Source organism: Squalius cephalus (assembly GCF_949319135.1).
Source record: "Squalius cephalus genome assembly, chromosome: 20".
NCBI classification, from domain to species: Eukaryota; Metazoa; Chordata; class Actinopteri; order Cypriniformes; family Leuciscidae; genus Squalius; species Squalius cephalus.
In genome coordinates this window covers 15700395-15715165 of record NC_137141.1, presented here as the reverse complement: position 1 = coordinate 15715165, position 14771 = coordinate 15700395, and the positions used below count along the sequence as shown (strand labels likewise).

General features: G+C 39.0%; 1 protein-coding gene across 1 annotated transcript; it reads right to left on the bottom strand.

Moving 5' to 3' along the window:
• Positions 1 to 366: 366 nt before the first annotated feature.
• dio2 (iodothyronine deiodinase 2) lies at positions 367 to 3404 on the bottom strand. Its single transcript, XM_079854027.1, has 2 exons — positions 2858 to 3404; positions 367 to 1582 (listed from the first exon to the last, which is right to left on the bottom strand). The coding sequence occupies exons 1-2, from the start codon at positions 3074 to 3076 to the stop codon at positions 1025 to 1027; spliced, it is 777 nt and encodes a 258-aa protein (XP_079710153.1). The 5' UTR covers positions 3077 to 3404; the 3' UTR covers positions 367 to 1024.
• Positions 3405 to 14771: the final 11367 nt, after the last annotated feature.

The following is a 14771-nucleotide window of genomic DNA, read 5'->3' as shown; positions in this document are numbered from 1 at the left end:
GTGATTCAGATTCAGAATGATTGTTTCAGCATGTTAGCAGTCGTGCCCATTTGGATCAGGACGGAGAGGTGTGGTCTGTCATCCAACCACAGACAGGACAGGGGACCATTTCATCTGTGATTTTCATGTGCACACCAGCACCGTATTGACCCAAATGAGCGACTGCGTATCCATCAGAGCATTAAAACATTTCTCTAACATTCAGGAGTAAATAAACTTTTCATCAGCTTTCCTGTACACTGCAGTGAAGGCAAGTGTCCGAACTAAACCCAGTGGCTGAGGCTGCCAGGAACATTTTCCCTTATTTTTTTTCCGGTTTATCAAGAATGGTGAGATTGTTGTGATTGTTAAGTACAATACAGAGTGAATGACTAGCATTAGTAATTTTCGTAATGGGATGCTGAGAATGCTTTTATTATTGGTGCAAACTAACTGAACAGTGTATCAGGGATGTGAAAGCTGATGGCACATGGAATATGGAAAATGAACGATTGTCAGTTTAAGAGAGGACGGGAAAGCATTACAGGCACATAAACAGGCCACATATTAAAATAAACATTGAATGTCAATAAAAAATAAATTATTCTCTTTTCATAAAAAAAGCTGGGTACTTGTGCTTTCTCTTCTGTTCAGCAATTTGGTTTTCTTTTGTAAGCAATATATGTCGCACAAAAATATTGCACACTTTTAACTCTACATTAATCGCAAAGGAACAAGTTATTAATAGTGCATCTACAAATTGTTTTGCTGGCAACAATATAATGTCAGAATTGAAGTGCAAACCACATGGTCAGTATTTAGTGTCTATGTTCATTTCATTTTTTTAAGTGGTTAGGAATGTAGGACACCTGCTGATCATTTTAGACAATTCAGGAAAAAAACTTGGAGCCCAGCCCAAGTGTTTCCACCGGAGCCACCGTTAAACAGTTCCAAAAGCACCTTACCCACGATTTCTCTCTGTCATACAAAAATAAAATCTTTTACCATTCACAGAAAAGGCTATTTGACCTCTTTTTCCAAGAAATTATCGCTTGCCATAGCTCTTCTCTAGCCAGTGCAGAACATCTTTAAGGTTGTAGAAAAATGGACCCTTACCCCCAAGGTAAGCGATTTTATTCTTCTGTACGATGCAAACCCGCTCGTAGGACACACCGTAGGCTACGTTGGCGTTGTTGTCCATGCAATCGGCCACCAATTGACACTGAGGCGGCAAGGAGAAATGCTCCAGAAGTTTCCGGGCAGCAAACATCCTCTCCTCCAGATTACGGTGTTTCCTCACTTCAAACGAAAAGGGCTCACTGGGAGGAGCCGCCCAGCCGTCTGAGGGGTGAGCCTCATCTATGTAGACAAGTAGGAAGTCTGCCACATCCGAAAATTCCTCAACCATCCGCCGGAAAACCGGCAGCTGGCTTATAAATGGGGGTCAAGTGGCCGAGCCGAAGTTGACCACTAGCGGGCGGTCAGGAGACTCAAAGTCCAGCAAGTGGCACTCGTTGTGGGTTTTACCGCTGATGCTCCAGCGTCTGTTGATGCCGGGGACCTTCACCACCTTGGAGTTTGGAGCAGCCCCGCCTAGCTTCACCTGAACAAGACAGTTCCACATCCACATGTTAATATGTTTGAGGGTCTCAGAATCAGAATTTTTCCTTATGGCCAGCCAAAGGATAAGTTATGTATGGCTGGTCTCATGGCTACACTGAAATGAACTATTTAGCTTTAGCTTTGTGGGTTTATTGGCCTATGTAGTTATGGAAACTCAAGTGATGTCACCAGGTTTGAGATCTCACATTCACAGTTGCATAAGTACAAAAAAAAAATCTTCTAAAAATAATTCTTGGGGGCTTTGTCACTGCTCAAAACTGATAATGATGTTTTGGCCTTGCAACTTTTACCATCATGTGTTTGAACTTTTAAGCATCTTGTAGAAAATGTAGAGCACATGATTTATTTGAGCTCACAAAAGAAGTAAGTTTGTAGTAAGATGCTTATGATAATGCCATTATGTGACTTTATAAGGGCATATGAACTTTGGCTCTACATTACTAAACAGCTGGAAACACAAACATAAGTCATCCTATCACTGTGCCAAACAAATCTTTTAGTCTTTGGCATGTTATTTTGCCACTAAATGATTTCCTGAGGAAGACTTTGCAACCAAACAGCAATATAGTTAATGGTTGAGGACAATGAATGCACATTAAGCTAGTGCATTTTACCCCACTAGGTGATTTTTGATTGATTTCTAGTTAAAAAGTAACAGGAGTGGGAATCCAGACATTTAATGAATTAAGGGCATTGACTCCAGAGGTGGGAGGGCAAAGTTCATACACCTTTATAAGGATTAGAATTACAAGAAAAAGACAAAAACAATTTGTCGTAATTTGAGGATGTACACCTAACTGTAAAAATGTTTTTAACATAAAAACAACGTTTGCATTCATTTAACTATAATTTCTGTCTTTTGCATTCTATCTTTCCACTTGATTTTCTTTAACAGTGCATGGAATTCAAGTGGTCGAAAAGTTATCACTTCAGCTTGTAACTTTGATTTTACTTAATTTAAAGCAGCAATTAGTTCAATGATTTGAACTTTATGCCACAATGTTATTGCATGCAAATATAACTAATTAAAATAACAACTGTAATTATTAAACAAAATGTATATTGACCTTATTGTACAGCATTTTCATTACTTGTATATGCATAACTACTTAAGTAAACATACTGTAGCGTGGACACTAAATTCTAACCAGACATATACTTCATCTCAACATAGACAAATAAATCTCAAAGCCCTCTGAACTTGTGTGATGCAAACTCAACAGTGAACAGACCCAGCGTTGAGCTGTAAGCTTACCTGTTTGTAGGCATCCAGCAGAAAGCTGTTCCATATGGAGCGCACGCCAGCTGTGGTTAACATGCGCTGCCACTCACCCGGGGAGCCCGAGCAGCTCAGGAGTGACACCACACGCTTAACCAGCACTATCGAATCATACAGCACGAAAAACAGGCAGTTGGAGAAGAAACCCGGCAATATCTGCAAAGTTACCAGGAGGTCCACACTAAGCATGCCCATTTCGCGCTGATATATAACAGGTGGCTAACGCGCACTTTTGCTTATTTAAGTTCACCTTTCCGACTCATCCTGGTCAGATATCATCTCTTCTTCCGTCCCCCTCCTAGGAAACTTTCATTCACCTAAAGAAAGCAGAGTCGACTTGAGGATGTGGGCGTTTGCGCGCGGTGAGCCCGAGTCTGCGTCTCTCCAAGCATCAGGCGTCTTTACACACAGAAGAGCGCTAGTGCTAAACTTCCCCCTCCTGTCTGCTTTACAGTTAACCAAAGGCTACCCGTTGGGCAGGTTCCTGAATCGCTCTGCGTCTTTTTATACCCTAAATCATTCCGGGCTCTGAAATAAAGCCCGCGGGGCTGGTGGGAGCGTGACGTCATCACAAGGGATTTCTCTCCGGACAGGACATGCAACAAAAAGATGGAAACAGATTCGGTGCTTTTAAACGTCAGTTGGTTACAAAAATAGATTAGGTGTCCCTGCATAAAGAGATAACGTTTGCATGGATTTGCATGAAATTTATAAATGTGATTTAAAGTGATATAACGAGGTTTATTGAACACTGTCAGTTGATGTTTAAAATTAAACGACGAAGATGGACGGACGGACGGACATAGATAGACAGACAGACAGACAGACAGATAGACAGATAGACAGACAGACAGACAGACAGACAGACAGACAGATAGACAGATAGACAGACAGATAGATAGATAGATAGATAGATAGATAGATAGATAGATAGATAGATAGATAGATAGATAGATAGATAGATAGATAGATAGATCTATCGCTTTCCTGTAGCTCAGACAGTAGAGCATTGGCGCTTGCAATGCCAAAGTCATGGATTCGATTCCCAGGGAAAGCAAGAACTGAGAACTGATAAGAATGTAAAATATATACCTTGAAATGCAATTGAAGTCGCTTCAAAGCGTCTGCCAAATGCATAAATTGTAAATGTAGATAGATAGATGCATTAAAAAGCCAGACCTGTCAGGACAAGCCAGAATATGTATTTATAACGATTAGATCATTGTAGATCAGCTGCAGATAAGTGGATGCTTATAGTTGTTGTGGTCGGAAACAGCATAATTGTGAGCTCTGACGCACAACATTGAACGCAATACTTTCTCGCCCAGTGAAATGAGAGGCTGTGGCCTCTCCCACAAATATTTCTCCATTGTGATTGACAACGTGAAGTCGTCCTCAACAGTGTTTGCTCTTGTTTATCTCTAAGGTTTCCGATTCCCTGCCAAACTGCTTCTACCACTTAAGTCAGACAGATTCTTTACATCTAATGACCAAGTTCATCTGGAGGCAGCGATCAAAGCTCTTGAATCTCAGGGTCATCACCCTCAGCGTGAATCCAGATATGCGTCGAAACGATTACGGCAGCACTGTCTCGTATCCCATTGACCCAGAAATTTCATCCAAGCCAATTAAGGTCAGCAACACAAGGATTCCTTTGTCCATTGGTCATTTGCATCTCAAACACACATATCAATCTCTACTTGTGTACACAGTGTTTACATGAGAGGCTGCATATAGTCCTTTTCACCTTAGATCTTTGTCCAAAAGAAAACATGGAGGATAGCAGGGGATGGGGAAATTATGAAAATCTGTTTATCTTATACATCAGCGATTCCCAGATGAATGGTTCTGTAACAATAGCAGGATTGATGAATATTGCACTCCCTCCAGCCTACTTTCATGACCAGCTCCTGGCGGGTTGCTCTGACTTGACATTAACCTTGAAGTCTTACGACAGGTCGTCAGGTTCGTCTCCCTCGCTTGTGTTTGGGTGTTCGGTTTGTAGTGTTTGCTACTATAGTTCAAGAGCTTTCTAACTTTCCAGAGCCGTCTGGGAGAGAGCCAGCAAAGTGTCATAATTATGCTTTTCAGCTCAGCCTAATTCATGTGATACGATGGATTGTTATTTTTGGAAATTAAGTCCTCAAAGAACTTCAAGCAACAGGACATTACAAAAATATGCAGAGCCATAAAGTCTATAATATGCTATGCAGTTTATGTTTACAGGGACATAAATATGTATATTGGCAAAAGTTGCCAAGAAATCCTTGCCAGAGCAGAATAATCATTCACTTTTTGAAGATTATTTTGAGACGGCACTTTTAATTTATTCTGCAAATCAATTATTTCCTACTTAAGTCGTGTTTGTAAAGCTTTTGTAATTGCTATGATGTTTCAGATCATTTTGGATAGAAAACATTTTACTTTTCACACCATAAACTAGATGCTTCCTTGTAATATCTTTTGGCTTTAGGGTCCCTTAGCAATAGACAATATTCTCACAATATCCTGCATCACTGAACTCATAACCCTTCATGTTCAACTTGTCAGCTGTTATGGCAAGAACGTTTGCATAAGGTAAACTGCATTTATGAAAATACTACATCAGAATTCCTACTGATAACACCAGTGCCAAAGAGAACTTGATCCAAATGCGTTAATAATTGCTAGATAAGGCTCATTTAACATGAGATGAATGAAGAGATATGGATATGTAATATTAAACCTGATCATTACTTCACTGAAGGTGTGGCTGCATACTTTACGATTGGCAAAAACGCAACAATCTCCAGAATATCCCAACACAGACCTCGGTTTATCAGCCATTACATAAAGCAAACCCCAGGAATGTCAGAGAGATAATTAGCATTCAAAACTACTGTGAATTAATAGCAGAATAAGATTATAAATGTTATAGAAAACTATAAAAGACTCCTTTAGTTGATGGCAGCAGTAAAAGCCACACATGCTATGATCTCAGCAGCACGGCACTACATCCATTTTAGTCATTCAGTGAGTCAAGGTGGATTGTATGTTTCCGTTATTGTTGCAGCTTGGAATTGTAAACTGCCTCATCTGATTCATATGTTCCCCACAAATATTTACTCCCATCTGTGCACTGTGTACAAGCAGGAATTAAGCCAACAGACAATGAGCCTTAGAATGCAAACTTGGCTTGCGACGTCGTTATCCACAACAATGTATAACAGGATTGTAGCCAAAAATTCAATTACCACCTCTGCATTGAGTGTAAACGGTGGCCCGTTCTGAATGCACTCTCTGTGCACCAAGTCAACCTGTCTTTCTTGGACTTATAAGAGGTTTAAACTGTCTCATAAAGTGCATCCAGACTGTGTGCTACTTGGCTCAGAGTGCTGTAGACGTAAGGATAGTTTACTGTGGACATTACAGCAAACTTTCCAATCATTTTAAGATTGTTTTGTTGGTTTTTCGCCACGGGCAACCACTCAAATCAACTTAATCAACAGTTCAGTCTAGATACACGCATAAAATAGAGTCCAAACATCTGAGAACACTAATGCAAATGCTTTATTTTATTTTGTTTTTACTACAGATTATATAAACGGAGCATTTCCAATAGGAAAGGCCCTAATTATGAGCATCACTTTGAGTAAAAAAAAAAAGTTGAGCTGAAAAAATAACATTTTAGAATGACAAGAAAATTTGTTTGACTATTATTTTAAACCATGTTTGCAGTTGAACTTAAATTCACCCGTTTTCATTTGAATACACAAAACAGGATTAGCAGTCTCTCTCTCACACCACAAAATCGGAGAGTGAGCACATTATATAAAAGCTCAAACAGTAGGGGCCTGCAGACTGGGCTTATGTTTTGACTAAAATGTAATGCAAAACTGTCAAGTGGGTCAGCAACAGGTTTCACTAGCAGGAATCAGATGCATGTGCAGAGATTACATTTAAAGGCTTATGAACTTTCTGCATTCCTGGCCAGCTGTGATAGAAACAGCATTGCATCATCAAATTTCAAGTGTGTGCCTGAAAAATGACAGAATCATTTGCATATTAGGTTGAAGCAGATGAAAACTAACCAAACAAATGATGTACATTTTACATTATATATGGGTGGCAACAACCCGAGTAGGATAAATAATGATATAGTAACAAAGAAATGTTGGACACACAACTAGAACCTGTGAAAACGATACACCGATCAGGCATTACATTATGTCCCCCTTCCTAATATTGTGTTGGTCCCCCTTTTGCTGCCAAAACAGCCCTGACCCGTCGAGCAGATCCTTTAAGTCCTGTAAGTTGTGAGGTGGGGCCTCCATGGATCGGACTTATATGTTCATCACATCCTACAGATGCTCGGTTGGATTGAGATCTGGGGAATTTGGAGGCCAAGTCAATACCTTAAACTCATTGTTGTGTTCCTCAAACCATTCCTGAACCAAGATGCACACGTACCCGGCCATCCACGTGATGTAAAAGAAAACGTGATTCATCAGACCATGCAGGCCACCTTCTTCCATTGCTCCGTGGTCAGGTTCTGATGCTCACGTGCCAACTGTTGGCTGTTCAGCAGTGGACAGGGGTCAGCATGGGCACTCTGACTGGTCTGCGGCTATGCAGCCCCATACGCAACAAACTGCCATGCACATTCTGACACCTTTCTATCAGAACCAGCATTAACTTCTTGAGCAATTTAAGCTACAGTAGCTCGTCTGTTGGATCAGACCACACGGGCCAGCCTTCGCTCCCCACATGCATCAACAAGCCTTGGCCGCCCATGACCCTGTTGCCAGTTCACCACTGTTCCTTCCTTGGACCACTTTTGATAGATACTGTCCCCTGCAGAACGGGAACACCCCTAAAGAGCTGCGGTTTTGGAGATGCTCTGACCCAGTCGTCTAGCCATCACAGTTTGGCCCTTGTCAAACTCACTTAAATCCTTAGGCTCGCTCATTTTTCCTGCTTTTAACACATCAACTTTAAGGACAAAATGTTCATTTGCTTGCCCAATATATCCCACCCACTAACCGTAATGAAGAGATAATCAGTGTTATTCACTTCACCTGTCAGTGGTCAAAATGTTATGCCTGATCTGTAACAGACTATTTAACAAACTGAGAAAATGAGCACCACAAAGAGAACCTTTTCAGGATAAAAACACATTTCTACCAAAATACTTAAAAATTGCCTGGATACCTTAGCAGTGCAACTTATTTTTCTAAAGTTTCTCATGCAGAATTATTTAGCTCCAAAAATCAACAACACAAGGCATCAAATACCTCATTTTTTTAACAAAAGTTTACACACAATGCAGCATTCAAAAGTCACTTGTTCAGTAAGAAAACAGTACTTTGAAAAAGTACTTTTCCTAACATCACCACCTCTGAATTATGACCTTAAATCCTTAAGACCTTACATATTAGAGCAATAATCAGCTTTGGTGGTAATCAGTGATTACAGCTCAACACTAAAACCGCACACAAAAAAAAAACAATGTTCCAAAAAGTTCAAAGCCCCCAGAAGCACCATTAGGAATTTGTCTGCTAAGCTTGAGAAAAGAAAAACGTGTAGATCTTTGACAGCCAAGTCGAGGAAATAGGCGCCACATTCATCCTTTTCCTTGAGTGCTAAAGTTGTGGACTGTCAAGGACTTTGGCCCGCCACAAGCCCAGTGTGGCTGCATTTTTGCAAATGAGAGACCTCCAGCAAATTTCCTCGAAATGTTGGCGTGGAGTTTCTCTACGCTTATGTGTATTTTGTATTGTTTGTCTTGAGCGTGCCAATTGTGTTATTTGCTGGACAGTCTGTGTAAACTCTGTGGTCTGAACATGAGGATAGCAGGAAGTCTAAATTGGAGTCTAAATCTTGTTTTTCTGAGTATATGTTCAGAAAGCAATTCAGTTATAATTAGTGAATTTCTGCACTCTGCATTTGATCTGTCATCCTCAAAGGGAGCGACTTTGAAACAAGAAAGATGCTTAAAAAAGAAAAATGATCTTAAACCGGGATAAAGAATTAAGCTCTGATTCCAATCGTGCAAAAGTTATAAACACACCCGGGAGTTCTGGCAAACCTGAGTCATGGTGTGTAACACTAGATTGTTTCCTCATGGCTCACACCATTATCAAGGGAAAATCCACTGAAAGGGTGTTTGGGGATTTTCTTAGAAACAGTCGATAACTTAAACAATATTTTTACAGTTGTACACTTTACCTGTCGTACCGAGCCGATCGCTGTTAAAGCTGTTGATTCTTTGCAAGCAGCACCTGTCCATAGGATAGCCAACATATAATATTCATTACAATGAAAGGTCAGTGACGTACAGAAAATTTAAATAAACACAAGTTTTCTGGCTCCCAAGCACACTTGGCTGATTTTATCTATGGTTTTACGTACCCCTTCCACATTAGCTGTATTAGTACTTAAGCTAATTGTATTATTATTTCAAATAAAAAAACAACAGGATGGAGGATAATTGGATTAATACTGAAAATCTCCATAATCTCTGTAGCTCTGACGTAACTAATTTAATCAGCAAAATTGACTTTTTTTCTGCTAACAACTTCTGGATAAGAGATTACTACAATCAATTTATTTGCTGTTTTCATGTGTCCTCTTACCCTCACCGAACCATTGTTGAGCTTTAAAAGGACTATTTCACCTGAAAATATAAATTATGCATGTTTGCTCTCTCTCAGGTCATTCCAAACCTGTATGCCTGTGTTCTGTGGGAAAGAGGGGAAAAAAATCAGAAAATTGTACTGGTTGCTCTTTGTCATGCAGTTACCGTACAACTAATGGAGACTGACACTTTCAAGATTGCAAGCTTTAAAAAGAGACACAAACGCTCCATAAAAGTATTTAATATGACATAAAAGTCAGAAGATTAGTTATGAGGACTCCGAATATTCAGGTTCTTCTGAAGCCATACATATTTAAACGATCTGAAATTGGCCATCGCTAATTCTCCCATAAACTCTCAAGAATATGGCAAGGTGAGTTAAAGTTCATACATCTGAGATACTTTTATGGTACTTTTTCTTTTTTTAGAAATGAAACCTTCTAGTCCCAATCAGGATTTAAAAAGGTTAGGAGAAAAACAAGATGGTTTCTATAAGCTTTGCAGAAAACCAAAGTTATCACAGCTTTTTCCTACACGGTACTACACGGTATCTGTCAAAGCTGTTGAGACACTGGTACTGGTGTATTTTGTAACTCTATGATTACAAAATTGTATGGGTTGTGATGGATTGTATGGGTTGTATATGTTGTTCAATGTCTTTTTCTTTTTTTTTTTCAAAATTGGACTTCTGTCATAAAAGTTTGATTGATTGATTGATTGATTGATTTTTGTCGCAATGCATTTTTTTTTATTAAATGAGAGTGAATCTCATCCCATATTTTTTATAAAGAGAAAATCTCATCCCCATCCCAAAGAAACCCAAAATCACAGACTACTGTAGGCCTGTTGCCTTAACGTCTTTGGACATGGAGTAATTTGAAAGACTGGTGTTGGCCTACCTGAAGGACCCTTGATGATCCCCTGCAGTTTGCTTATCGGGTATTTGTGATATACAGAAAAAAAAAAAAAAAGTTATATAGGTTTGAAAGTGTGAATAAATGACAGAATTAAAATTTTTGGATGAACCAGCTATAACTGAAATAGTCTAATTTATGCTTGAGTTAAAAATATCCGTACCCACAAGCCATATTCACTGAAAGGAAACACTAAACCCAAACTCATGCAGAGAAATATAGGCCTGAAAGAACTAAAAATGGAAAGTGGAAAATCTCAGGAACCCTGTATCCTGTATTTGTGGCTGCCTTCAAGGGGGGTAGAATGCACAGGGTTGAGAGACAGCTGGGGGTGGGATAGTGTGTCTCCCAAAAAAAAAAAAAAACACATGCATTTGGACGTTCTTTCCACTGAGAATAAACACTGTCTGGTGACCGCATAACTATAAACAGTGAAGCATACAGCTTTGCTGTAGCCCTTGCTATCATAAATGATGTAAATGCATGTCGTTTTTGTCCATTACAAATCCAGTAACACAAATAACCACCAAAACAGAGTGTTGCTTGAGAATAATGGCTTTTGGACCACTGCTCTATTGTTAAACATGTTACTGTAAGGTCCATCACTTCAGATTCAAGCCCTAGCCATATGCACTTCATATGCACAAAATTATGTTTTATTAACAAAGTTTGGGAGGAGCACGTTCAGATAATTAAACCTAATTAAACACATGTGGAGCACATTACGATAATCAAACCTAATTAGACACGAGTGGAGCACACTCTGTTAATCAACCCAATCAACGAGTTAAGAGGTATACAGCAAACTTGCCTCCGTTCATTGACAGTTTAACAGCATCCCTCCACCACCCCATCTCCTCACTTCTAGTCCTAAATACAACGGGGGGAGTACTCTGGGTTTGGGCAAAAATTCCGAGCTCGGAGCCCTCCCCCTGGACTGCACGCCAAATACGCATAATCTTTACTCTGTTTAATTGATGTAAGTGTGAACTCGTGAATTGGTAATATGTAATAGCAAGTACAAGATGGTCATTTTGAAAACTTATTCATTTTCATTAAGCCTGGTTAGCATGTTTGTATAAGATGGTCAAATAAATGTCATATGGAAACAGCTTTTTCCAGATTAGCAATATGCTTCCAAATATAAAAAAAAAATCCCACACACTCTACCGTTCAAAACTTTAGGGCCCATAAGATATTCTATTTCTTTTTTTATATATAAAAACAATACTTTTGTTCCGCAAAGATGCATTAAATTGATCAAATTTTATATTTAATTTTTAAATAGAGTTAAATTGACAGTAATGACGTTTACATCGTAACAAAAATATTAAGCAGCAAAACTGTTTTAAACAGAAATCTTTCTTGAGCTCCAAATCCGCCTATTAGAATGATTTCTTAAAGGAGAACTCGGCAACTCTAGCGAACTCTAGTCACTTCTTCGCTGATTTTTCCTTTTGTGGGCGCGTGTTTTCCCCACGAGCTCCCCCTACAGCTGTGGGGGTGCGTATATTTCACAACACGGTCGTAAAAACTCACTTGCGGCGGCCTCCTCCCCCTCTCTACCGCTGCTCATGTGCGTTTGTTTTGATCGGAGCAAGCCAACTGTATCGTGTGGAGCTATGTCTACCGAGGTGGGTAATCTGGTAATACATCATACATGTGTGTGTGTTTATGTCGAATTGCCGTAAAGCAATTCGTGTTTCGCGCTCGTTCTCGTTCTCGCTTCTCACGAGACTTCCCATTTCTATCTTGCCGGGACGGTAGTCCCCAAGTTGCAAGGTTGGTTTTCCGCCTGGGAACGCTGGGGGGAGCGGGGAAAGTCACCAATATCACCAGAACAGGTTGTTTAACCATCCAAATGAATTCTAGACAGTTTTATTAAGTTAAAAAAGTTACCAAGTTCTCCTTTAAGGATCACATGACACTGAATTAATGATGATTATTGAAAAATAATTTTTTTATTGTAATTATGATCAAATAAATGGAGCCTTGGTAGGCAGGAGAAAATTCTTTCCAAAAACTGACCTCAAACTTTTGAACATTAGTGTACTGTAGCTTTTGTGCTATCAAAAATACACGGAGGCATGATTGCAGTGTCAGAACAACAACAGTTGTGTTTTTTATTGAACTAATGTGTCAGAAAGACACGCATTAACCCAAACCCCAAACTCTCATGAACACCTTCTTAAAGGGGACATGTCCAATATGCATGCGTGTCGGTGATGTGTGAATTATGTCAGTAGATCAGTGATGTGTGAGCTTGTATCTGCCCCTACAATACAGTATATAGACAGTTTGAGCCATTACTGCAGATCTTTACGCTGCATCATGAGCCATTTTTAGACTGGACAGCAGGACTGTGAGGAAATCAAAAAGCCAGTTAAAAGACAATGACTCTCCTTAGACTGCAAAAAGGTTGAAAAAATGAATCTCTTTTCTCCACAGCAATTTAAATCCCATAACCTTCTACTCAAAATGCAGTTTTCCTGGATGTACCGTGTTTTTCATGGGATATTTATCTATTGAGTCCAAAAATGGTGTACAATGATGTTTCTATAAACAAGGAAAATAAATTACTTTCTGATTTGAGTTCGGGGGCATAGAACTGTTACTCAGTGACAGTGACACAATGTTTTTATTTTGTGGTCTTCGAGTCATAACTAAAACAAAAACAAATGGTAGGCACAACGTGCCCATGCACAACTGAATATTTCCAGTGCCCTGAGAGATTCCTGAAATGGGGAGAGGTTTTTTAGTCCAAAATAAATACACGATTTACATAATTCTAAATCTGTAAATCCATCCAGATTTTGAAAGAAAAGCATTTTTTTATGTTAATCCACGGTAAAAAAGTTAAATAGGCATATGGGACAACTTTTACCATCAACAAGAAAACAAATCTATAATATTAAAACAACATGTATAGTTTTTGTTTATATATATATATATATATATATATATATATATATATATATATATATATATATATATATATATATATATATAAACACACTTTTTATTGGTAGGCTAAACTTTTATCTTGACAGCCAAAGGTTAACTGAAAACACAACGAAAAGGAAATGTTTAATTTGAACATTTTTAGCTTTTGTAATACAATGTGATTTAAAAGACATATTTTCATGGTTCCTATCATTTTCTTTCAAGCACTGAAAAGAATGTACCCATAAAAAAAGTTGCCTCAGCCAGTGGAATTGTTGGACAGTGTTATAAAAATGAGTGATTTATATATCATTCAATCTCATATTTAGTAATACTTGTTTTATTTTTGTATTGTTTACTGTATGTTGCTATGCGATTACTGGGGGTGCTGGATGCTTTCTAGGGAGTTGCCTCCTTCAATGTAAGTCAATGCCTTATCAGCTGTCATGCAAAAATTGTCTGATATATCAGACTTTAGAAAAGTAACAGCACACCTCTCTTCAACAAGCAGCGTTGATAAGAGGTGTCATTTGTAGCACGAATGGTGCACGATGAGTTATATAGTGAAGTTTAATACTTTAACCCTAAATATGAGCAATAATGATAGTGATGCTTGCCCTGCAAAACGCCAGTGAGTGTGTTGAGAGCATTTTCAACAGCATTGTACCATGCCCTCACACGCAAGTTTCATTCTAGACTTGTTATCAAGTCCTCAATGGACAATCAAAATAATCTGGGCTTTCCACGTACGGCTATTTCGGAGGAATTCGACGGTTTCTGTGAAAGGATTTAAGTTTAACAGAAGTGTTTGCTGCATGCTGTGTACTCAGCAAACATAATGTCTCACCACACCAACACAGACTGAGTCACAGTCTGTTTTGGAGCTGGACACTTAGAGACACACAAAATGAATTGAATGAGCGGGTAAAATACTCCCACGCCACTCGCTTGGAGCACGAAAATGTGTTGAGAGGGCGGAGCTGACATTGTATGCTAGTGGAGTTTGTTATCAAGAGTCCACAGAATTACACGTCCGTCTGTGTCAAGCCAAGTTTAGGAAGACATGTAATCCATGTCAAAACCTCAGGCTTATTTCTTACCACAATAGAAAAGAAAGATTTATAGAGGATTTATAAAATAACGTTAAATTTCACATTCCAGGTTTTTTGGCATCACATAAATCATCACAACATTTGTTACATTACAACATCATAAACCCCTACTGCAACCAATAAAACTGCTTTTATCCCACAAGAACGTTAATGCTGACGCTTCACTGATTTTGTGCATGATCTAAACGATTTTACATTGTTAAACAAAGGATATGTGATACTTCCAAGTGTCAAATCTTAGTGGATAGAGCAGAAAGCCTGTGCATGAGCAACATTAGCTACTATATGAAACCACGGGAGACACT